The sequence below is a fragment of the Strongylocentrotus purpuratus genome, unplaced genomic scaffold (genome assembly GCF_000002235.5).
Source record: "Strongylocentrotus purpuratus isolate Spur 01 unplaced genomic scaffold, Spur_5.0 spur5_scaffold_5, whole genome shotgun sequence".
Classification (NCBI taxonomy): domain Eukaryota; kingdom Metazoa; phylum Echinodermata; class Echinoidea; order Camarodonta; family Strongylocentrotidae; genus Strongylocentrotus; species Strongylocentrotus purpuratus.
In genome coordinates this window covers 38,267,616-38,295,449 of record NW_022145611.1, presented here as the reverse complement: position 1 = coordinate 38,295,449, position 27,834 = coordinate 38,267,616, and the positions used below count along the sequence as shown (strand labels likewise).

The 27,834-nt window shown below is 35.7% G+C and overlaps 1 protein-coding gene across 1 annotated transcript in view; it reads left to right on the top strand.

Moving 5' to 3' along the window:
- Window positions 1-10,538, top strand: part of LOC575307 (multiple epidermal growth factor-like domains protein 11) — a 38,676-nt gene extending 28,138 nt beyond the window's left edge. The window contains exons 12-17 of the mRNA XM_030999198.1: window positions 400-512; window positions 2,598-2,811; window positions 5,658-5,705; window positions 6,634-6,662; window positions 7,136-7,255; window positions 7,796-10,538. Coding sequence (XP_030855058.1) covers window positions 400-512; window positions 2,598-2,811; window positions 5,658-5,705; window positions 6,634-6,662; window positions 7,136-7,255; window positions 7,796-8,047 — 776 coding nt within the window. The 3' untranslated portion in view covers window positions 8,048-10,538. The remainder of the gene's footprint in view (window positions 1-399; window positions 513-2,597; window positions 2,812-5,657; window positions 5,706-6,633; window positions 6,663-7,135; window positions 7,256-7,795) is intronic.
- The last annotated feature ends 17,296 nt before the right edge of the window (window positions 10,539-27,834 follow it).

Below are 27,834 nucleotides of genomic sequence, written 5' to 3'. Positions count from 1 at the left end.
CCACCGACTTTTTTTTCCAACTTGAAGGCCCACTGTACATTCAACATTGCTATTGTCATGGATACTTCGCAACTCAATCAAAAGGAAGTGACATTCTTTTACCTGTCACAGTTACTGTGTAATTCTAGTTCACTTTCTTTCTATTCCAACTGTAATCTATCCAACAGGTGTGCGATGATTATGAGTATATAATACGTGTATAATATACTCCATAATTTTAGAGGTCCTCGTCTAAGCCTCTGTGCAATTTATGGGAGGAAGAAAATTCTGACATGATTTTCAAGCTTTAACAATTTCAAATTAATCATGTACCAGAGAAACATTTTTTATCTTTAAATTTCATATAGTAATTGTTAAGCGGAAACTTAATAATTTCTTTATATAATTATCTTGATACAGAGGTCAACTCATTAAGTGCTGCGATCAAAGTCAGTGGGGTAGTATATACAAATGCATTGGGCGACACTTCTTCATCTGAATTCATGGCAGCCGCTGGACTGTGGGGGGAAAAGGTGAGCAACTTACCTATTTTTTTATTATCCAACCTTTCATATCAATGAACCAATCTATTTATTTATTTATCTATTTATCTATTATTATTACTATCATTATCAAGTACTCAGCATCACCTAGCTGGAAGGTGAAAAGGTGATCTTAGCTTAGTCACTATAACCCTCTGGTCTCTCCTCCCAGTATAACTGATTGGGGTGTGCAGATGGACCCCTAAACAGGGTACGTTCCCCTTACTCTTATACGAATAGCAACGAATCTCCTTTACACAGAGCCTCCATTTAAATCTCCTCTGCACTAGTTTGGCAAGGGGTGCTTAGAGGAATTAGGGTGGTCACTGACAGGTGGTTATCTGATCAACTCAGCTCTCAATTAAGACAAGAAAAAGAGCATCATGGGGGACCAACAGGCACCACTTAGGCATTATTTTGTATATAAAGGGAACAAGTAGCTACAAGTAGTACAATGGGGCTTTAACGGAGTGTTTTCCACTGTAACATAGAACTATGAAAATGTAACTATGAAACAGGGGAGGGGCGCGTCAACATACAACGAAGGCTTCAGTTATCTGCCTAGGTTGGATCAGAAGATGCTTGTTACAGGTGGTAAACAAATGTTTTAAAGCTATTGGGCTTCAAATGACTGAAACTGTTATACAGTCTCATGATTTTTGTATTTAAAAAAAAACGAACATGTTTTTACAATTGCAATTGCCCTTTCAACCGATAGGATAGTGTCCTCCAATTAAATCGCATATTAACATGCATTTCAAATTCCCTAACTTACAAACGATAATCAACATGTTTTACCATGGAGTTCGTATAACTCCTTGGTTTTACACGGTTCATCCTGGTCGTGGTTCACATTAATTTTTGTTCATGCGATAACTATTTATTTCTACAGAAATCAATTCATCCGCTTGTTTCATATGAACAATACAAAATTTAAATGTTGGAGAAAAGATTGATATACAGTGCGTCCCAGAAAAAACGAAACCGAGAAGTATCGATGTTTTATCATAACTTAATTACAACCATATTTAATGAATGATACATATTTGGAAAGCTTAGAGTCTCCCCTTTTAGTTGATGCTGCTCACGTGATGCATATTTTACGCATGAGTGATTAACAGCAATTGGAAGGAAGGAAACCGAAAAGTAATTTGGCGGGCGGTATCTGAATTTCAAAGAAAAATTCATATTTCCAGAAAGTTCATTTCTGCTCTTTCATATGATACATCAATCAAGAAAAATGAGCCAGGAATAACAAAGTTCCGTTTGTTTAAAGTAGCCCTTACATTTTCATAATTTTAACAAACAAATTCGTTTTCACTGGGTGCCTGCTGTAGCAAAAAGCAGATTTGACAAAAGACTTAACTCCGTTTCGTTGACAATCAGCCGTAGACAAGAGTCTTCATGCATGGCTGCTTGTCAACGAAACGGAGTTAAGTCTTTTGTTAATTTCGTTTATTAATACGACAGGCAGCCAGTGAAAACGAATTCGTTTATGGAAATGCAAGCACTAATCTAAATAAACAGAACTTTGTCATTCCTCGCTCATTTTTCCTGATTGAGGTGTCATATGCAAGGGCAGAAACTCGACTTGCTAGAAATGTGAATTTTTCTTCGAAATTCAGATACGGCCCGCCAAATGTCTTGTTTGTTTCCTTCCTTCAAATTGCTTTTAATCACTCATGCTTGAAATATGCATTATCTCAACTGAAAGAAGAGACACTAAGCTTTCCAAATATGTATCATTCATTAATTATAGTTTTGATTAAGTTATGATAGAACATCGATACTTCTCGGTTTCGTTTTTTCTGGGACGCACTGTATACGTTCTAATATAACCGGTGTAAGATTAAAAAAAATCACTTGACTGTCTCAGCAAGTCATTTCCGTAGTATATTGTACATGTACTATGGAAGCAGTCTATAAAGATGCATTTATGTGTGTACACCGTCTGATATTATCTATGTGCACAAGAAATCACCATCATATACCATCATCATTTATGTGAACTAGATGTACCTCAAAATTCGCTATAGGGTGCATTCTATCATTAAATTATTTCCTGCTCACTCACAGATCGCTGACGGTTACTGCAATGCTACAGCCGATTCAAGGAACGGCACTGCTTGTCAAATCACAGTGAATGTAACATCGTTCTCCAATGGTTCTCTAGTAGTTAATTTCAATGCTGAGTTTGACAGCTCTGTGGTTTCCACTCTGAATGCATCTAATATCCAAATCTTGAACGAAAATGGAATTCCCTACGGTACAACGGTTTCTGGCATAACTCGTGAGTAATCACACACACATAGTGTTTTTATATCATATAAATGCGCTCGACACTATAGATATATAAGCTACCACAATGTGGTGGAGTGCATTGGTAAAGAAGATCTCAATAAAAGCATAGGCCAGACAAGTTAAACTACGCGGGCCGATAAAACAGATTTACAGCATAATCCTAGCGCGCTATATATATATATTTCCTACAAAACATTAAGATTTTTCTGTCACATTTTGATTAAACAATTTTATTTATTAATATTTCCATATTCCCTACGCACAATTTCATAACATGCATAGTATAATATGGGGATGGTTAAGCGGTGTGATAAGTACTGAAACGGTGAAACATAGATATATATCAGCAGGGGGTGTCGATTTGTATCCGTGGGGGGGGGGGGGGGGGGGGGTGAAAGGGGCCAAAATATTTTCGGCAATGGATCAAAGCAACCAAGAGGTAGAATCGTGTGGCAGGTTGCACCCCTCCCTTCCAAGTTATTAACTTTTTCAAGTCACCCTCAATAAAGATAACATTTCAAAGAATATGGGACCCATGTGGGGGCCACATGAGCTTGCTACCTGGGTTATTATCCTCTCACGCGCGTAATTACCGGGATTTTATTTTAGGGGGTGGTAGTGAGCTCTGACAATTCATTAAATTATTAAAGAAAGAAGACGATTCGTTGTACCATTCTCGACTCTTAATCCTTGTCTGAATTCAGTTCCCCCCCCCCCCCCCGCGCGAAGCGCGGAAGCTCTGATGTTTCATTAAATTATGAGAGAAAGAAGACGATTCGTTGTACCGTTCTCGGCTATTAATCCTTGTTTGAATCAAGTTCCCCTTTCTCCGCGCGTAGCGCGGAAGCTCTGACGTTTCATAAAATTATTGAAGAAAGAAAACGATTTGTTGTACCATTCTCGACTCTTAATCCTTGTCTGAATTCAGTTCCCCCCCCCCTCCCGCGCGAAGCTCTGACGTTTCATTAAATTATGAGAGAAAGAAGACGATTCGTTGTACCGTTCTCGACTATTAATCCTTGTTTGAATCAAGTTCCCCTTCCTCCGCGCGAAGCGCGGAAGCTTTGATGTTTCATTGAATTATTAGAGAAAGAAGACAAAAGACGAGTATAATAACCATTACATGTACTCTCATCGGGCTCTCATCATTATTTTTTTTGTTTTTTGTGATGGTGAATTATTGGGGGGGATGATTGTACAGGCCACCCCCCCACCTGAAATATTGGGGGGATATACCCCCCCCCCATCCCCCCCGGGATCGACACCCATGTATATCAGAGCTAGGTTTCAATCCAGCCAGCCTGGTTGTATTGGGTATAACCATGGACCTATTACGAATGGACATTCATCGTTTTCTGAACGAATTCATTGTGATTGTCTCCGTCAATGTCGTCTCAATAAAATTCCGTACATGTTTCTTCAATTTGATCTCATGATGGTCACCGCCAATAAGCCGGGACATAATCAAGATAGTGATTTTAAACATGTTAATATACATGCGCAGAAGATAATAAATTGCTTAAATCATGGGAAATCGATGTGAAGTTCTGTTTAATAATTGGAAATTGTTGTTCCGTACTGTGTTCTATTTTTGAAAAAACATGTTGATATTACCAGAAAGGTTTTGTTTGTGATTTAAAATCCCGTTTTCCTCAATTTCCTCATAATATTCCAGAATTACAACGCACGGGTTTATAAAGATCATGGCCTTCTAATTGTTTCATAAGGTCATTGGTGCGTGCAAAAGTGTGCAAATCTGTAATAATAAATTTCATATCACCAAAATCGTCTGCTTTTCAACTTTGCTGCTCCCCATTGGGGATGTTTTTTCTTACAGAGCACAACATCCAAACAAAACCCAAGAGAGGGAAACTGCTCATTTGTCAATGCCCGAAAATGCTTACGCAGTCGTTATTGTTAAAACAGCTGAATGTTCTCGTTTTAAGATGCACATAATCAGGAGGCGGTGACTATCATTGGATCAAAGAAAGAATCACGTTGAATGTCCATCCGTAATAGGTCCATGGTATAACAGAGTACCACACAACAGTGTACATTATCTATGTGTGTGTAACATGGAGGCAATGTATAAGTTCACATACTACACATATTATTTTGAGCAGCATGTCCAAATATATGAAAAGATAATTGTGAGAAATTAAATACACACGCTGAATGCATGATAAACATAAATTAGACGCAGCTAGGCTTCTTGTATCCATTGACCATCTTCCTTACTGCGCCTGATCAGTGGGCAGCAAACCCCACGTTTAAATTGAAACATTTCGAACGGTAGCTCCTGTGGAAATGTGACACAAATAGGGAAAAAAGAAGGGGGATATTTTACCTACGACCTTTTTACTTTTTATCCATAATCAGATTATCCTCCTATAATGATACATATTATCATCAAGTTCAAAGTTCAACTCCAACGACAACTCCAAAAACATAATGCATCCGCCCACATCTCCGATGGCGAAGGAATAAACAAGAGATACAGACAGAATACGTACAAACATGTGGATATTATTACGGATATGAAATTTAACAATAGGGTATTGAATTAAAGTATTAAAGTATTGAATGCAATTAAAAGTGTAATTCGAATCACTTCGAATTTGAATAAACTCCAAGAAACTGAATGACAATCACTTTTGTGTACAGCTATTGTCAAGTGTGTGGAAACCTTTTGAAAATATGTGCCCCTAAAAGTATTGTGCCCCTAAAAGTATGTTCAAAATTGACGTTTTAGAAGACTGAAATCAAACATGTAAAACATCATACGATTTTATTGGTTAGTAAATTGATTTATCATTTTTTTTTTAAATTTCCCAGTTACCTGCGATGGGGTGACGTGTGTAGACTGTACAGTATGCAGCGAAGGTAAAATGTTCTATTTGAAAGTAGCTTGTATTATAGCCAGTAATTATGCTCGTTCTGGATAAGTTATGCTATGGTCTCATCTTGCCACGCGCTTTTTGGCACATATACATGTGATTGTCAAAGTACGTGTTGGACATACATGCCCATCGTACAAGCCTCTCGCTTCCACCTTGTGTGCCCGTAAGAACCCCCCCCCCCCCAAAAAAAAAAAAAAAAAAAAAAAAAAAAAAACGTGCGGAACACTGTGTCTGAAGAAGCGATTTTTCTGTGGAATCCATCATAAAGGGAAGCAGGGATGTCCACTGCCAGCTGTGACCATAATCTATAAATTATTTAAGAATGCTAATAAATTACACCGAAAGTAAGAGTTTTATTTTAAAGCACAAATATCTAGAATTGTCAGTAAACATGAGGAATAACACTTACAAGATGAGATTGAGATTGAAAAGGTTTTATTGATTGCACTTCGCAGCCAGATGGCTGAATTATGAACAATTTACATTGGCAATGAATTATAATACATACAAATGTGGTTGACATTGTCACAAAGTATAATATACAGTATATAACAAAATTCATAAGAAAGTTCATAACTAATATGACTAAGGCAATAACAGGCAATGGATTAAAGGAAAACAAAACATTCCAAAGATCAGAACAAGTTTAACGTATTTATTTAATATTAATATATATTTTATAATCATATTTCTGGGATACTTTTAAAACATTCCCTCGCAAATTTGACATCTCACTAACCCCTCAAAACACTGCCCCTACTTTCCAAAGGATGATGGAAACGTTCAGCAGCTCCACCACTACCTCCTTCTGAATGACCTAGCAAGGTATGGAACATAATTATGTATTGCTAACATTTCATGTCTGTAGATCATATCAATAATGATACCTTATCCAACTTCCATCACTACAGCAACTACCCCGGCCACAAGAATGCAAGGGGTAAGTTAAGTGAAATCTTCTAATGCTTGATGGGGAGAGGCTTCTTCAATATTGTACACGTTTTTGTGGATATGTATAATGTCTTTACAAATTATAATGAGCTAAAATGTATAATTCTTTGTCAGGAAGATCTATAAGAGAGAGATTTCTTGAGAAAGAACCTTCTTCTTCGTGCTTAAGTTAATGACTTGTTGCCTATAGAATACATCTAATTGATATTCTGAACAAAAAACAGAAATTAATTGTTTAGAAAATATTTTTCAATTCTGCTGTTTACATTTTTGTTGTCACTAAACATAATTTAGTTTTAATATGGTTTTGGTTTACATTTGATAGGGAACATGGAAGGGGATATTTTTTGTGCAGTTTTAGTGTTACATGCTGTCCAAATATCCTGGAATCAGATAATAAGATAATCTATTCTTTTAGTACCTTTGAAAATAATTCCATGTGCATCTTAATTTTCCTTGCAGACTCTTCAATGTTATTCCTGTTTGACTAACTCCATAACGGATGTTTGCTCTACTGCTGATGACCTTGCAAGCGCTGATGAAGTACTAACTCCTACATGCTATGAAGGACAGCGTTGTTGGGTATGTAAAAACTTTGACATTTACATTTCTTCACAATGTTGATCTGGCATATGTATATAGTTTGGTTAATAAGTGAAAATACAAAGAGGATGTGTTGGGAAACACAAAACATGAATTTATACCAAATAATCATTAATCTAGAATTTTCACCTGATGTTATATTTTGTCTTAATTGTATATTTATTCCGTTTTCATATACTTGGGGTAAGTGATAGTTCGTCCCTCTGTTTTAGTTTATATCTTGTTTCGTTTGATTTTTCTCCTATTTCTCTTTTTGGTTAATAAAAGGAAACAGATATTTAAATACATTACAGAGCAAGAGACCAAACACAGGGGTACGTCCATCAAAAACAAACAAAAATCACCAAGTTAACTGGAAAGGGGAAAGAGCCGTGCGATATGTATTTTGAAAAAATCAAATGATGAAATGAAAATTCTACAATAACGTTTAAAAAATGAATACTGTCACAAACTCAACAAGGTACGAAAGATGAAGTTAGATAACCGTATAAAATAATAAAACTTCTTCTTTTCTTGCAGACTGATCATTATGAGAACTCATCACACACGGTTGTGTCGCGTGGGTGCACGGATAACCCATGCATTGCTACCTTGCATGGAGATGGACCTTACTGCACTTCGGCGAATGGTGTTACCAGTTGCACATCATGTTGTACTGAATCAAAATGCAACGACAACAAATCCAGCTCTGAGGGTCTCACTTCTAGCTGTGTGACATGGCTGACATCTCTTTTCTCAGTGGTCATCATGCTGATCACTTATAGAGACTAAATGAATTCAAATGTCAAAAGTTGTTCCCATATTGCCCTTTATTATAACAGGCAAAACTATTCCTACTCCATTCACAATCAAATTGCAAACATATTGTTTATTGACTTTTATAATTGATGAAAGACTAATGGTTCAACTAGGACATTTTGATTAATCATACAGACAATAATACACACATTTTTTAATAGCAGTTTGGAAGGTTTTTAAATATGATTTTTTAAATCCAAATACGGCAAGCACTTATTTCTCAAAACTTGTTTCTAAAGATAATAGTACTGATATTAATAATTATATTTATAATAACATTACTGATAAGAACAATACTAACAATAATAATAAGAATTATAGTGATAAGTAGAATGATAATAACACAAATAATAATAATAATAATAAGAATCATAATAATTTGTTTTGTTTAACCAGGATAGTCTTATCAGATAAAGGCACGGTAATGCAAAATCATATATTTTTTCATGGTAATTTTTATTGGCCACTAAGCATGTTAGAAAGTAAGACAAATTAGCAATTTTCTAATTTAACAAATCAAATAAAAATGTATAAAGTAAAATGGAACAATGTGTCAACTACTTCTTTCAACCTCACCATCAATGTTTGCAAAAATAAGTAACAGACTTATGTTTTACAAATAGGTATTGACTGAATAAAATATTGAATTAAAATTAAAATAAATGTTATCAATTTTAGTTTTGGTAAGATTTCCTCTTTTGTACATATTTATCATTAGAAAAGTTTAGAATTGCTTTGATGTACTATTTACATTAAAAATGTCTTAAAATCCGTCCTGAATATTCTGCGTGGAAATATTCTTAAATTTACAAAGCGAGATTAGCATTTTTCAGGAAAACTTACATTTGCTGATTTATTTGGACAAGTTATATCTGTCAAACAGATAGAAAATAAAGATATATGTCAAGCGGACAAAACACTTGATACGCGACATATCAATTAAAATTCTCATTGCGTATTCACACCTCTTTATCGAAAGTTGAAATTCAGAATAAAGACATTAAAAATGATAAATAGTACCTTGAAGTTTTCAACTTTTCCGTAAATTTGTGCCCTTATCAAATGCAATATATATAATGAGTTGAAAGTATATGATGAATTAACTTTTGGATTGTTAGAGAATAGGATAAAGCAATGTGACATTGTTCTTATGTGAGTTTCAACAAATCTGATAGAACACTGTTTGATATTCTAATTACATTGACATTTGAATGACACAAATGACCTGGGTATCAGGCTTCTATAGCTTGCTTCCATGATGTGTTTTCTCTAATCGAAATGTAGTGTATGTGTCAATCAGTTAATGATTGCCAGTACGTTGATGTAGACCTGAAAGGTATGTAAACTACTCACGAGCAGACACATTCTGTCACAGGGACATTGTATTACTTATTCGCTTTTCACTTTATCAATCAATACACATGCATGTAGAACACTTATGAATGAATGGTATTCATTACCACATAATAAACTGTTTGAAAGGTTGGACTGGAAATGTATTTTGTATACTTGGAATGGTGAGGAAGCTCCATACATAATTGAATGATGATTGAATGAGGAACATGGTTAGATATACACAATTATTGTGATTGTCTACTCATATTGCCTTAACAAACTTATTTTTTTTTTTTTGGGGGGGGGGGGGGTGAGGTGAGATGTAGCACACCTTATGTGCTGAGCGCTATGGTAATTGAAACTGTTATTAAAGCACTTTACATCTGTAGTGGTTATAAATACATAAAGAAAGACATTGACAATATGAAACAAGCAGATTTTCCATTTTGTTTTCTCCATTCAACGTTAGTAAGAATAATTGTACTATTAAACTATATACAAATAAGAGCAATTATTTGTCCAAGTATGCGAGGTTAAGGGAACACTTACTGGTAGTTAATTGAGTTAATTGGTTTCTCTAGGAAGTGAAATATTAATTGTGCCTACAAACTGACTTACTATACCATATACTAGAAAGTTTTTGTTTAGTCTCATATTGTATAGTTACGGATTCTATTTGGATGCACGTTAAGAAAATGGCACAACGTTTAGTGTTAACAAAAGACTCACATGACTCAGTGTAAAAATTGTTATGTATTTTTCTAACATTTTCTATGGTATGCTCTTTAACCTTGATTGTTTTGTCTTAACTTTGACTTTGTTGTTCTCTGTTAAAAAGCTGCTTAACTGTACACAAAGAATGATTTTATTGATGTTGTTGATGCAGAGCTATTTTCTTAATAATTGTATAAAAGTTTAACTGTGGGGAAGAGTGTATTTAATTTTCGGGTTGTACATTTATATAACAATATGTCATCATGCTGAAATTACTAAAGGTTTCACATTGTGTTCTTTGTAATGGATGCACATAATCTCAAATATACTATCAATTGTAACGTACTAATGTATTGTCAATTCATTCTCCTTTAATGTTCTAAATAAAGTTTGGATTGAGGTGTCATTAATCATAGTTAATGTGGACTTATTTATCTACAATAGTGAAATCAAATTGCTGATATTATCCACTAATGTGCGTGACCCTAGAGTATAATTGGTCTTAGTGATGACAGCCCAAAATACCAACAATATCGGTCTCACAGGCCTTTTGACATCTTTTATAAGGGCTCACTAATCCAACAGACCACTAGACCGACAATTTCAGTCTCGTGAACCTCCTGACAACTATTCGACTGTTCATTAGACTGACATTCCCTTTTGGTCTTATGGGCTGTCTGTCCACTGAGATGACCCCAATATGGCCAAGGAGACCGATAGGTCATGAAGCTGAAAGCCTATGAGACCAACATATTGTCAAGTTGAGATGGATGCCCATATAAATTTTGTATGACCAAATTGATGGTTCCTTGAGATGTCCGATCAGTCGCAGGATGAACGTCTTTGTCATCTTGAAGATGCAGTAAAGACGTCCGATTGAGCCGGCATGTCGTTGGCCTCATGTTCAATTATAGTCGTAAGGGAAATGTCAATAGCTCATCAAGCATGTCAAGAACAGCAAGCATCTTGATCTTACTTCAGCAAAAAGAAATGGCCGTTGCCATGGAACTTGAATGCTAAAGAAGTTGACATCAGTTTCTGTGAACCAAAAACAAGAAATGTTACAGATCAACACACAATATAAGCCATATATGAAATGATATATATATATATATATATATATATATATATATAAAACCCTACATGGTACATTAAGTGGGCATCATACAAATCCTATACCTAACCCTAACCCTAACCCTAATGTCGGACTCATTTTTTCACCACAAATGTCCCTCCAATGACGCCTTTAGTAAAATTACATATATAGAGAGAGATATATAACAAAATTGGGCCTTCTATGAGAAATAAACCGTAATAAACGTTAAGAGGACACCAAATTGTCCTCCTAATAAAAATGTCCACTTAATGACTCATTTTTCACTCCAACTGTCCCTCTAATGACGCCTTTGGTAAAATATAGATATATATATATATATATATATATATATTTATACAGATGTTATCTGCAGTCTAGTGTCCTCAGCTTTCATAACATGCTCGTATCGTCAAGTTGGTGGTGAATGTGATCACAATTGCCGATACCATGTTTGATAATCAATTACACATCAAGAAAGAAAGAACAAAATCATGAATACCACATATTTGTGATTGCACAACATAAAAACGAATGTAAGCATATACTCTAAGTATTTGAGCTTCCAGTTTGAAAGCAATGCAATTTGGCCCATTTGATAGGTTTGACAAAAAAAAATGTTAGTATTGGAAAGGTATAATAAGATATGAAAATTTGTGAAAACAGATGGTCTAACCTTTAATGTACAAACCATTTAAAGTTTTCTTTTGTTTTTCAGTATACCACACAGTTTCACTCACATTATACTGCGAAATACAAACATATTGCATCATTGGCGAATATATATATATATACATCTATATACATGTAGGCTACTCGTGCTCCTGTTTTGATTCCTTTGCAATGTACATGGGCAGTATTGCGTTCATTTTTTTGTATTTGGCACAGGCAAACAAAACACCCTATATCTTTCTCCGTGCATTTTGTACGAATGAATTAATAAGGCCACCGAATCGCACCGTACACCATCCCTGCATACACACATGATTATCATGAAACCCGAAGGAATAAAGCACCGTTTTAACGAACTGTAGCCCCATTGGTCAATTGGCCGATATTTCGTTCGTTTCAGTCAAGAAAGAGCGCCTCTGATTGGCAATCGATGGGTTGCCGACATTGTAGTCATGGCAATCAAAAGGGGGGGGGGGGCGTTTCTTCGGTGAATGCGATATATAAATTGTGCAGAATCCTATCTTTGCTCATAATCACGTATTTCAATCTGTAAGGGACTTCTCAGGACGGATTCTATTGGGATTATATTCATTATCTGAGTCAAATAGAGGTAAGTGCAATTTCAGTATTATTACCATTACCATTTGTATTGGTTTCTCATTTACAAGTGTAAGTAGTTGTCATGTAATAATTATATTACCGGTTTGACAGTTCTCTTCGAAGTTTTTGCAAACTGAAGAAAAAACAATCAATCTTGGCAAATTTAGGAGTTGTGATCAGTGAATACAGGCTCTGTGTCTCTCCAGTTTTGATGATACTTAAAATCAATAACAGTGTTCGTTATCCATATTTTTGTTATTGAATCGTGAAGCCTATTTCCAATTTGCAATTATTTCTCCATCACACAATTCCGATTCAGAACCTATTTTCTTAAGTGAACGTACGTTGGCAATCACTTTTGTTATTATCATTCCTCTGAATCCTACAGGATATCTAAGTTGAATCACAAAAGTATTTCATTATATATATGTTTCAAGATGTTGACGTTTTAAACAGAAATAAGTTCCCCGATTCATCTCGAAATTGTAACATTTCTTATATCTGTAGAGTTAAAGCTGCTCGAAAAGACACTCGATCTTGGCAAATTTAGGAGTTGTGATCAGTGAATACAGGCTTTGTGTCTCTTCAGTTTTGATGATACTTAAAATCAATAACAGTGTTTGATATCCATACTTTTGTTATTCAATCGTGAAGCCTATTTCCAATTTGCATTTATTTCTGTCTTTCTCCATCACACAATTCTGATTCAGCACCTATTTTCTTAAAGTGGACGTACGTTGGCAATCACTATTGTTATTATCATTCCTCTGAATCCTACAGGATATCTAAGTTGAATCACAAAAGTATTTCATTATTATATAGGTTTCAAGATGTTGACGTTTTAAACAGAAATAAGTTCCCCGATTCATCTCGAAATTGTAACATTTCTTATATCTGTAGAGTTAAAGCTGCTCGAATTAAATGTATCCATTTGGAGCGAGATTTCTTAAACACTGATTTTAAGAAAAAAATAGGTAAACAGGCTTGTTCCCATGCCGGTAGCAACTGTGATTACTTTTGTCTTTTTACTCTCTGTGCAGAGAGGAAAATCTAATAACAACTGACTGGAATATGAAAATGGACTTATTGACCGTACCGACAACAGACGGCGTTGTACGAATTTTTTTCTTATTCTTAGTTGCGTTCAGCCCTGGTCAAAATACTTGTTCTTAAATCTAATCATTCAATTATCAAAATAATTTCATTTTTCAAAAAATACTTTGGTTAAGTAAATAATTTTAGGCGCTTTGGTAGGTACGTGGCCTTTCTAAGAGTTCACGTCATGCTTCCGTCGTAATTCTTCCAATAATTCAGGTGCATAGGTATACATAAGACTTTGCAATCTACTCCATTATCATATTCAGTCAATACATCTGTTACGAAAATACTGAGAAATCAATACCTTTGGACAACGTGGCGATCAATATGCTCATAATTTTAATGAACATAAAGGGCCTTTACTTCAATATGAAGAAAATTCATCTCACAGTCAGGCATATATTATAGGCATCATTTCCCCTTTAATATTAACGTTAGTTTCTTACTTTGCACATTATTTATATTACATGATTGCTTGTTAGTTGTAAATATATTTTGTTCATATTTTCCTTCTTTTAATCTTTTGGCTTGGACCCCTTGGAAAAAAGTTTATAGGTGAGTGGTTAGTGGTGAGTGGGAAATTGATAAATTCAAATCAAATCAAATTAAATCAAATCAAGTCCTAGTTTACGTTTTCCAAAATCTCGGTAAAATATTAGTGTAACATTTTTGTGTGTGCTTTCTATTTCCCTGAGACAATTGTACTGTATTGTAACGTATTTATCTGTTCGAAGTTGTCATAGACTTACAGCGTAACAACCAAAGTATATTCCACCTTTATGACAAACACTGTTTGTCATAAAGGTGGAATAATTATTTTTACCCCAATTTATGGAATGATTTTGACAATGATTTATTCCTAATAGATTTAAATAATAGTATACATTCTCAAATTTTATTGAATAATAACTTGCGAGTGTTTTTTTTGCGTGACTGCTAAAGCATGTGTGTGCTACTTTGCTAATCAACGGGGGGGGGGGGGGGACCTACATCCTTAAGTTACAACTGACAGTAATATGAGGCATTAATCCTCATTACTGTCAGTTATGACTTAAGGACGATGGTCCCCTAGTTGATTAGCATAGTAGCATACACATGCTTTAGCAGTCACGCAAAACAAACACTCACAAATTATTATTCAATAAAATCTGAGAATATATACTATTATCTAAATCTATTAGGAATAAATCATTGTCAAAATCATGCCATAAATTGGGGTAAAAATAATTATTCCACAATTATGACCAACAGTGTACTTCTATAAAATTCGTACTTGCAATCAAACGACAACCACTGAATCATTAATCAATATTTTGACGAGAATTTACATCGAAGTTTCTAAGTAATTCTTTAGAAATAGAAACATTGGAGCACAGAATTATATACAAGAACAAAACAAACGAGAGAGGGAGATGTTTCTGTATTGACATGTTTAAGGTGTATCTATTCTATTTCAGGGTTTCAAGCAATTAACAAGAATGGGGGATTACAAGACAATTGGCTTGATCCTAATGTTAATCATTATAGGTAAGTAATTATTTGCCATCTCATTATTTGGGGGAACGTTTAAAAACAACTATTTGCCCTATTTTGTTAGTTTTCGTTTAGATATCTTTAAATGTCTTTATGTAATTGTTACTGGCAAGGCTTCGTTTCTACGACCGGAAAAGGCAAGGCTAGCTGGTGCAATGAGCCACTTTGTGAATTGTCAATCTTGTACTGTTGTATTAACAACACGACTAAAATATTGAGACACGGATATAAAATACGAATTTCCACATGACTCTTAATCTGTCTCCACGAAACTGTTTACCTATAAGGTCGTGTTGCAATTCGAATTAAAATGTGTCAAAAATATTTACGTCGTGTTGTGACGTGACATATTTATTGAATTAAATCGAAGTGAATTGACAAGATGTATCGATAAAAATTCAAAGTTATAGCTAAAAAGTGATATATCTTGAATTTACAAATAAAACTGCATCATATAAAAAAAAAGCAAATGGTACGATGTAAAATAGGCAAATACATAATTAAGACAAACAGTAATGAACTTGATATGATAAAACAAAAAGAGAAGGAAAAGAAGAAAAAAAAGAAAGGAGGAAAATTGGGTGATAGTAAAATAATTGTTAAAAATGTTTATGTTTATAAAACCAATAATAAAATGCAGTAACCAAATATAAATTCAGTAAGGAAGTCGTTTTTGACGTGTGTAACAAATCCAGATAATTTTTGATGAATACAAAATCCTTGTACATAAAGCATCATTAAAATGATTTATATCTTAAATAGTGTATTGAGACTGAGTGTTATAGTATAATGATACACATTCATTGTTAAATATATTAGCTCTATGTATGATTACAGATAATGCATTTCAGTTTTTTACATTTACTTCGTGTTGTAAGTCAAATGGACACACGTTGCAATTCGATTTACTGAGGGTACTAGGCATGTTGCGTTTTTGAGAGCTTCCTTGTTCCATAGAGATAATGAGATTGGTTCTCGTTTCACAACCACAAATCAAAAACAGTTATCGACCAACTCAATTTCAAATATGAGAACTTGTATACCGTGTGAGTCTAAAAAAGTTTACACTCAGAAAATTGTAATTTATTTTAACCCGTTCAGCTCGGCATTATTCAGCCTGATAGCCACCTCACAAACGAGATTAAAAATCGAACACGCCGTACCGTGAGACCGCTCAGCGCGCGCCACAATGCGTGTGCGTTCAAGCGGCCAGAGGCTTCGACTAACGGGAACCTAGCGCATGCGCAGATCATTTGCCAATCTGGTCTTGTCATGTCGAGAACACGTTGCAAGGCCGTTCTCTGCTGTGCTCCAAGCCTCTCAGTTCTTTCAGCTCTTTCGTAGGGTTTTCTTCTTCGTTATGTTTTCTTCTTCTTCTTCGCCTCATTCTTATTTTGTTCTTCTTCTTTCTCTTTTTATTTAGATACTCAATTTTATGAGAAAAATACACAATTTATAAGAAATTAAGGATTTGAATGTAAATCTCTGTTGCATCATATTCATATGAAATAATTTACCAGCCTAAATTGACGGTTATAATATTATTTTGTCGGACATTATACTATAGCGAAAAGATATAGACATGATAAAATGAAACTAAAGACGAATCCAGAATGGGGGAGGGTTGGGGTGAAGGAGAGACAAAATAGAATAATAATAAATAAATACAGTACAGCGCTACACCGATGTGCCATTTGGAGAGCAAAATAATTAGTTTGTCAGTTTATTTACTAATGTAAAGCGCTTTGAGCATGTTTATGCCATATAAATATCAATATGTATGAATATATTGCCAAATTATGACAATTTTAGTTTGTAAGTATATGTATTGACAAAGTATAAATACAAATAAAACCGACACAGAAATGTCTGCAAGTATTTGGGACCTATAATTATAGAATGTGCGAAAAGAGCTTTGTCTTTGTCTTTGGCCCATGCATGTTCCCACAGCTGAGTTACGTAAGAGGAACAATGAACGTTGCTGAGGGTACGGGTCGTTGTCATGGCTATAAACTCTAAAGAGCGGAAGTAAGGTAAGGGTATAATTGAATATTGGAGGACAGATCTGAGATTATATTATCCACAAAAAAAAAGAGAAGAGTATGAATTTACAAATAGTACCAAAAAATAGAAGAACAAAATAAATAAAGTGAAAGGCGTAAATATTCTAAAAAAAAAGAATGAAACGCCGATAATACTAAACAACAACAACAACAACAACAATGAACTGACTTTGTATTCATGTATAACCCTGCTTTATGTTGTTTTGGGGGAGGGAAGGGTCTTGTTGTTATTGCAGTTGTCGTTGCTGTTTTTTAAATTTTTAAATGGGATCACGTTCCGACATTCTCATAAATAAAAGTCATATAACGTAAAGCCAGACTTTACCCTATCTGAAACACTCATTCAAAGACAACAATCATGCACGATAAAGGAATGGACAAGAATAAGTGATAAAGATAAAACGTCACAGACAAATAGATAATTATAAGAAATGATTGTTTCTCTCTCTCTTTCTCTCTGCTTATGTGTCTCTCTCTCTCCCTCTATCTCTCACTCGGTCGCTTTCTCTGTCTATCTGCCAATTTTGTTCCGCCGTTTGCTTGTATGCCGGCAACATTCCTTTTTTGAGATAGATTATTATAAAATAATGATGACGTACACACTTTATTATACCTTATATTTATTATAGCGAGCGAAGTGAAAAACGAGCGGCTGATAATGTCTAAATGCGAATAATTATATTTCCAAAGTAAAACTTTTGAATGAAAATCTCTGTTGCAACAAATTGATATAAACACTGTTTATTATGCTATATTGACTATACTATTATACGTCGGACATTATACTTCAGCGAAAAGATATCTATATGATAACAAAAAGGACAGACTAAAGGCGACAAAAATCGGAGCTGGGGTGGGGGGGGGGGGAGGATGATCGGAGAGACAAATATCATATAAATAAATACAGTACGGACTACGTCCAACTTTCTATCTCTCTCGCCCCCTTCCCCCTCCCCTTTCTCTCTCTCTCTCTCTGGCTCGTTCTCTCTTTCTCTTTCTATTTCCCCCCCCCTCTCTCTCTCTCTCTCTCCCTCTATATGTCTCTCTGTTTATCTGGCAATGTCGTTTTCCATCTTCATCTTTTTTTATTAAATGTTTTCTATTCCTCCGTTTGCTTGTATGCCGACATCATCTCTTCTTTGAGATTAATTATTATAACGTAATTATCCCTGATGATGTACACATTATACCTTATATTTATTATAGGAAACGAAATAGAGAACGAGCGGCTGATAATGTCGAAATGCGAAGAATATTACTGAACAATAATGATATTTCCAAAGTAAAACTTTTGAATGAAAATTTCTGTTGCATCAAATTTATTGATATAAAAAAATGTTTAAAATGCTATATTTACAATACTATTACGTCGGACATTATACTTCAGTGAAAAGATATCTATATTATGAAGAAAAAAAAGGGCAAACTAAAGGGTAAAAAAAAAATCGGAGCTGGGGGGGGGGGTGATCAGAGAGACAAATATTATATAAATAAATACAGTACGGACTACGTCCAACTTTATATCTCTACGCCCCCTAGCTTTCCCCTTCCCTTTCTCTCTCTCTCTCTCTCCCTCGTTCTCTCTCTCTCTCTTTCACCCTCTCTCTCTCTCTCTCTGTCTTTCTGTCTATCTGGCAATGTCGTTTTCCATCTTCATCTTTTTTATAATGTTTTCTATTCCTCTATTTGCCTGTACGCCGGCAGCATCTCTTCCTTGAGATTAATTATTATAACGTAATTATCCCTGATGATGTACACATTATATCTTATATTTATTATAGGAAACGAAATAGAGAACGAGCGGCTGATAATGTCGAAATGAGAAGAACATTACCGAACAACAATTATACCAAGTAAAACTTTTGATTGTAAATCCCTGTTGCATCAAACTGATTGATACAAAAATTGTTTATTATGCTATATTGACGGTACTATTATACGTCGGATATTATACTTTAGCCCAAAGATATAAACAAAACAAAACAAAAAAATGGAAAGAAAAAATGTGAGCTTGAGGGGGGGGGGGGGGGGGGGGGGGGGGTCGGTGAGAAAAATATCATAGTAATAAATACAGTACAGACTACGTCCAACTTTCTATCTCCCCCCCCCCCCCCCCCCCCCCCCCCCCCTCTCTCTCTCTCCCTGTCCGTCTGTCTCTCTGTCTATGTCGTTTTCCATCTTCATCTTCATAATGTTGTCTATTCCGCCATTTGCATGTATGCCGACATCATCCCTTCCTTGAGATTAATTATTATAACATATCCTTGATGTTATACGTCGGACATTATACTTTAGCAAAAAGATATAATCAAACAAAAATGAGACAAAATAAAGAAGAAAAAAAATCAGAGTTGGGGGGGGGGGGGGTGACCGGAGAGACAAATATCATTAAATATCATTGTACGCATATTTTATTTGTTTTGTATGTAATGGAAAGAGATAAATAAATGACAGAGATTAGAACAAAATCATAATTCATCACAATCATCTCTCTCTCTCTCTCCCTCTCTCTCTCTCTTTCTATCTATTTATCTATCTTTCTCTGTCTGTCTCTGTCTGTCTGTCTCTATTCTCCCCCTTCCCTCTCTGAATACGTCAGGAATTTCGTGAAATTGGAATTGTGCTTCAGTGTATTTTATTTCCGTATCGCGTTGTTGTGTTTGTTTTTTGTTTTTTGAAAGGGTGCGGCTAATAAGGAGTTAATCGCAGTAGTATTGGTAATCTTTTATTTATTCGAAAATAAATGATATTGAAAATATAGTAATTCATTATATTACGGAACAATAAAGAAAGAAGTGCAAACAACGTGATAATTCACTTTATTTGTCTTCGTCTCCATCTGTGTCCTTGTTCAACCTATCGTGTCAATAAAACTTAGATAATCCTCGTTTCATGATCAGTTCTGTAGATGGCATGTACATGCATACATGATAATGATAATGATGATGATGATGATGATGAAGATGATGCTTACAATATTGTAATAAAATAGTAATAATAATAATAAAAATTATTTTCTTCATCTTGCACTCGCTTTTCTTCATTGCCAGAAAACTTGTTTTATATTGCCTTGCATTTTTTCAACAATGGTAGCATCTTTGCCCGGGAAAAGTCTCATATTCGTGGCTTTACCGCCGGAGTTGCTCAAGACAAGAGTAATATTCCGTAGGGAGAGAGAGGAAGAGTAAGGGGTCGTTTTTCAGAACATAACATTTGAACATTTCATATGTCCGCTCAAGCCAAGACCGGCTTTAGGTTGATCAAGATATTTTACTTTAACCTGCTCTAAAACTGTTACATGCCCTCGTAAAGGTGTATAAGTTAGAGTGGTTGTTTGTATTGTAATGTAAATTGACCTATTTACGCCTACATCCTCTTCTTTCAAAACGGCAATCTTCCAGAGTAGTTACTTCTTTACATTCTTTTGTTCCCCTTAGCGTGGGGCAGCTGAGGGAACGTGGATAAGCCTTTCATAAAAGAGGAGGTCCATACATGAATGATTCGCTAAATTGGTCAAGTTGATAACATGAAAAGCGTATTGTCATGTAAATACAATGACGTAAAAGATAGCTGTGGAGTCAAAACTTTTGAGACGACAGGCTTTTTAGATAACTTATGGAAATATCATCGAATGTCGTTGTTTCATATTCTTCATTTTCTACGTCCGATGAATACTCTTCTTCGCTTGATAAGTCCATTTGTATCATATTCATTTTCTGAGTCCGAGCCAAGGATCGCTTCTCGAGCATCTTCAACGCTAAAAATAGGCTTTCTCCGATGACGAGACATTTTGAGAAACTATCTTACATAGATAAAGAGCAGTTATAAGCAAATAATTGAGAACTAATTTGTGCAACCAACTATCATGAAAATCAAAAAGCTGAACTAAATAGTAAAACTCCGACACTTTATAGCACGATAAGTAAATAATAGCCGACAACCTTGAAACGAAACAATGGGATGGACTATATCGAGACTAGCTAATCTCCCCAATAATAGGTCGGCCCGGTACCCTGTATACGTACGCATGAGTAAACTGAACTGAGAGCGCTAGGTCGAACGAGACTGTAATATACTATAAGCTTTTCAATAATCGGCCCGTTACCATGAATAGGCGTCAATGACCATATAAGGCCAAGGCTCATGCATTGAACGGTGTATCCGCGCGTGCCGAGTACGAAGGTATCCAGAGCGAGTGTGGAATTCGCTGCTTGCAAAATCATTATGTCCGGCTTACACAGTCCTAGGCATAGTAGACCCAGCTAGCTAGCAGCAGCGAATCCGAAAATCTATGAAAATAACGTAAACTGACTTGCATGTGTTCTATACGAATATCCTGAAAGAGGACTCGTGCATTCTCATGCTAAATTTGTAATAAAACAAAAATTACGCATCTACAGTCGGTAAAAAATTAGATGCATGTAGCCAAAGGTTCAAGGTTTGTATACAGGTAGTTTATATTGTATTTAGAAGGTGAATAGATGTACTTTTCTGCAATAAAAGAAGCCCTTGCTCGGACCCGAGAAATCTCGGTTCCCGTTTGTGAGTACGTACCTCGGGACCCGAGAAATCTCGGTTCCCGAGTTGAACGGGTTAATAGTTAGCTTCTAACGAAAGTTTATCTTACATGTTTCGAAAGAGTGTTAATTATATCCCGAATCGTTTGGTATCATTTTTGTTTGGTATGTGTTCACGCTTGGATGAACAGGAGGCATTATTTGCGAGAGTGCAAAAATCGACTTGCGCAAAGTATTATGGTTATGGTGGTGGTTATTTTACCTGACTGCTAAGAAAGCATAAATGCTTGTAAGTAAGCAACCAGGCGGGTGACGGCTTTAGGTCCTCTCCGAGGGACGTGGTAATGAGGATTAATGCCTTACCAAAGGGCACTAGCGCATCGCCTTGGTTTCGAACCCGTGTCACCGGATTACGAGACCAGTGCTCTACCGACTGAGCTTTCGCAGAAGCAAAGTCACACATACACACACACGCGCACACATGTTCTTTGATATTTGATATGTGTGGCATGATTAATTTTGTTAGGGGTGTTATTTGGATCTGCAAAGACCAAATGAATTCCCAAATCCCAATTGTTTTATTCAAACATCACAAGAGCCGTTTGGCGCAAGTTGATTTTTGCACTCTCTTAAACAATGTCTCCTGGTCATCCAAGCGTGAACACATACCATACCATATGGGATAAAACACTCTTTCATTAGATGTATAATAATTCACTGTTATAGACGATTTTTTTTTTTAATAATTAGCTATTTTCTAGGTGTAAACTTGATTTTTTACCTTTTTTTTGGAGATGCCCCCCCCTGGCGCTCCATCATTTGCTGTGGTGATGTCGAGCCTAACCCAGGCCCAACAGTCTCTTTATTGACTAAAACAGTGGTAAACAAACGCTATCAATACAGTCGTGAAGAGTGTTTGAATATTCATATTAACACATCAAATGCTTGTTCGCTACTTTCTAAACCAACATGGCAAACAATTTCAGAGCTCCAAATCAGGAAACATCCCCCACTCATTGTGGTTGAGCTGGAGTGCGGAAGCTAAAACATTTCCAGCGCCCCAGCCCCAAATCACCATATCGCATCCGGGTCTACAACCTGTCGACCAAAGCTAGTCTCCCGAGATGCTTGACACCAGTCCAGAGAAAACCTATTAATGCTAAGCCGAAACAATGTAACCTGCCTACTTTGTTCATGTGCAACGCGCGCTCAGCTTGCAATAAATTTGACGAGCTATCTACCGTCTTCTCCTACCACCACACTGATGTTGCAGCCGTAACCGAGACATGGTTCAGGAACATCCAAGGTTACTGTCTCTTCTCCAAGTCGCGAACCAGCCGCATCGGTGGAGGTGTAGCCATCTACGTGAGAGAAGCCCTCAATCCTTCGCTCGTTGCTGTCCAGGTTCCAGACAACCTCGAGGTTACCTGAGTCAAACTCCTCCCCCCTCGACTGCCGAGATCCACCTCTTGTATCTTCTGCGCGGTCGTGTATTATCCACAGCTTGATGTTCATTTTGAAGCACAGCTAACTGATCACCTGATGGCGACCATTGATGACTTCATAACAAATCACCCAGATGCAGGTCTAATAATACTTGGTGATTTTAATCAGATGAGTATTGACGGATAACTTACAAATAACAATTTACCCCAAGTTGTTAAAACTCCAACCAGAGGAGATAACATTATAGATAGAATTATTACGAATATATATTGTCAATATAACAAACCTCAGGTTTGCTCTTCTGTTGGAATGCCCGATCATAATTCAGTATTGTGGTCTCCTATTACAATAGTTAAAGTGCCAAAACAGGCAACACGTTATATATCTCAAAGACCTATTCCAGATAGCTCTATAAGAGCATTTGGACAATGGCTCTCGTGTTATGAAATGCCTGAAGTTATAGATGAGATAAGATAAGATTTTATTGACTCTATCGACCCACTTCCGGGGTATGAGAGCACAACATATTTACAACACAATACAGAAAGATATATAAAAACAAAGTAAAATATGATAATAAAATACATAGACATGATACATACATTTTTATATTTCTAAAACACAATAAACATGAGCTAAAGACTAAGTATACACTATACAGTTTAAAGTTATAAGTCTAAAATATCACGTGGTTTGGTTTGTCTACCACAACGAGTTACTACACTTTTACTAACAAAAATAGGACCATGCCTTTCAGCCTTAGGAACCAACGAAAAAAATTGTATTATTACTCTTATGAATTTTACGAGTTTTCTTAATTGTTTAACGCTAGATCTATTAAATAATTTGTCCATGTGAAATGTGCTAGGGTTACACACAACAAACTGTCTATCTAGGTATAACTGCCTTTCTTTCTTGAAAAAAGGACAGACAAAAACATAACCACATAACATCTCCAAAAACCTTTAAATCACAACAAGGACATTCAATTTTACTCTCTTCAGGATTATTTTCAAACCTTCCATTATTAATTGGTAAGCGGTGTGACCTGCATCGGAATCGACACAAAGTGATTGCACCTCTTCTATTCAACTTTACCAGATATTTTTCAAATAAAATTTCGTTCTTGATAATTCGGTAGTTAACACAAATGCGATTTGACCAAACATTTGACATAATTTCTTGCTTTGACATGTCAGTCAACCTGAGCTTAAGAGCATGAATAATCCATGTATTACTGAATCCATCTCCTTGCATTTGCCACACATTTCCTAGCCCAGCATTATTTAATGTATGACAACCATTTAGATAATTGAGGCTGGGAACCTCTTTCCATAAGTAACTTTAAAAGATTATAGAATCTAAATGTATATTTACAATGACTTCCTTTGACTAGTTTTAGCCAAAAACCTACCATTCTACATTTAACCTGAACATCAATTTTAGTACGGCCTGTCTCACCATAAATCATACAGTCAGGTGTATATTTATTGACATTCAGTATGGCCCTTAAGAATTTGCAATGAAAAATTTCAATCTGGCTTAAATCCTCAAAACCCCACACCTCACAGCCATATAACAGTATTGGCAGGATTAACTGATCAAATAACTCACACTGTATATCCAATGATAATCTTAACCTTTGCACCTTTAAGGTCATTGCAAATGAGGCTTTTCTTGCCTGAATCACCTGTTTTGATATTGCCTTTTTAAAATTACCATTGTAATTAAATTTAACCCCAAGATACACAAAATCATGTACCACATTGATAATTCCGTTCCCATACTTAAAAACTGGGTACTTGCGTACCTTTCCTCTAGAGAATATCATTATCTTTGTTTTTTCAGTATTCACACGCAATTTCCATTTCTCACAGTAGTTAGACAGAGCATCCAAAGCCGTTTGGAGTTCCTCTGGATTTTCTGCCAAGATAATTGTATCATCTGCATATAGCAATGAATGTAAATTAATAAATAAGTCTTCATCAGTAATTTTATCAAGAACATCAGAACACACTTCATCATATAAATACTGTAAACCTTTAAATTTGGTTCGGATATATCCAACAAAATCATTAAGATAAATTGCGAAAAGTAAGGGGGATAAATTATCACCCTGCCTTACCCCAATATTACAAGCAAATGTTTCGGAGGTTTGACCACATGTCGTTACACACGACTTAGCAGAGGCATACATATTCTTAATGGCTCTAAATACCTTGCCGTTTACTCCTGACAATAATAATTTATACCAAAGGGATGCTCGATCTATCATATCAAAGGCTTTTCTAAAATCCACAAAGGCGCAATAAATCCTCCTTCCCTTTGACAAATAAATATCCAGTAAAGATTTCAACACAAATGCATGATCCATTGTGGAATAACCTTCACGAAAACCTGCCTGTTCTTCTCCAAGTACAGATTCACTTTCAAAATATAAAGTAATTCTATGATTTAATATTGAAGTGAACAACTTACCTAAACAGCTTAAAAGGGTAATACCACGATAGTTGTCTGGATCTTTCTCCAACCCTTTTTTTTAAATATTGGAACAATCAAACCCACACACCAATCATGAGGCACTATTCCACTTTCTAGAACTATATTAAAAACAATTGTTATCACTTCCAGAACCTTACCGGTTGCGTGTTTCAAAAATTCATTTCTAATTTGATCAATACCGCATGCCTTATTGTTTTTCAATTTCTTAATCATCGAAATAACCTCCTCAACAGTGATAGGAGCATTCAAATCATCATTTATGACCAAGTCTGCCACCATTTCAGTTTGGTGCAGTGCACCTGTTTCATCTTGAGCAACATTCAGATTACAAAAGTGATGTAGAAAATCATTCAGCGAGACCATATTATTGTTTCGCTTTCCAGAGTTACCACTCAAAATTTTCCAATACTCCTGTGGATTTGTCTTCTTTGTTGATCTGAGATTATCATTTAGAGATTTGCTGTATAGAAACATCTTTCTACGAAGCAACCGTTTGTATTCCTTCGCTGCTTTACAAATTTCACCATTCATTTCTTCTATTTTATCAGATGGCTCACCCTTCTTTTTACGCTTCAATTTATTCTTGAAATTAAAATACGAATCCCTTGCCTGTTTACATTCATTATCGAACCATGGTTTATTCACTTGCACACCAATTTTCGCCTGAGATTTTCTCCGAACTTTCTTCTCACAGATCCCAACTTCTAGGGCAGCATTTACAAAAGAATCACAAAGAAGTGTACAAAAACCATCCACATTCAACTGGGATGTTGATCTTTCAATTGTACTTAGTTCGCTTTTCATTTTATCTGCGTAGTTATCTAGATTTGATTTAAAGCTAGCTACTTTTTCAGCAGACCATTTAAAGGCCATATACGTTTCTCGCTCAGAGGATATAAATAAATCTTTATCCGACCTTGAGATATTACTGGGTTCATCTATAGAAGTATCATTACATAATGTTAAAACGTTTGGACAGTGGACATCTGACATGCATTTATCAAATACATCGATCTCAAAATTTAAGATATGCTGAAAAACACTAGCTGAAGCAATCACATAGTCAACTACACTCTTTCCCCCATTTTTATTGTAACAAGTATAATTGCCCACTCCTTTGTCACCACCAATCCTTCCATTTACAATCTTCATTCTTGAATTGGTCTTACATTATTATTCACACATTCATCTTTATTATATCGTTTAGTATCTATACCATTATCTTTAAGGTAACTCTGAAAATCGTTATTGGCATTAGAAGCAACAAATCCATTAAAATCTGATATAACATCCTCAATCACCATAAAATCATCAAGTAGACCTGTTCTTGTATTAAAGTCCCCAGTTAAACAAAACGGGACATCATATTTGCCTTTCAAATGTACAAGGTCCCGAGCCAAGAGGTCAAAAACCTCATTAGTGTGATGGATAGAACCTTCACATGGCAGGTAAACAGCACCTAATATAAAATCAAATCCTAAATATTTCTTATCAATATGAATCCACAAGACAGACTCGGAAGTAGTACCAACAATTTTTGTTGTGTATGGGAATAAGTCATCACGCACCAAAACGCAAAGACCGTGAAAACCACCTAACCTACCATTATCACTTTCCATTACATAACTATGGAAATTAGAAAGATGAGTGCAGTATAAATCAGGAGAGTTTGTTTTAGTTTCTGTTAAACAAATGATGTCGTTATTTCTCAAAAAGAAGTCCAAAATGCCAGCATTAAGTTTACTTTGAAGTCCATTGACGTTCAAGCTACAGATAGATAGCGTTGACAAGCATTCTTTCCGAAGAGGGTCGACACTGTCCTATGCCTCCAACTCAAGGAAAAGGCCAGAATTCACCAGTTTTTCCTCATCCCATCCTAGCACTCGGAAGAGGTCATCCGGGGAGGATAAGGCATGTTTCCTCCCTTGGGGCCCGTCCTTCTTGAGAGTGCACATCACTCTGCCTTCAATGATCCAGGAATTGTTAGTACCGCTGTCCTCTTTTACAGCTCGGAGAAGCCTCGCACGGCCTGGTGCCAGGTGCTTCCCCACCATTACTTTATCAAATTTTGTGTTCTTGAGGTTCTTCTTACTGCGAAGAAGCCGGACCCTGTCGTCGTGCCTGACAAACCTTGCCAAGATAGGGCGGGGTTTGCCTTGCTGCTGCCGACCAATTCGGAAGCTGGTG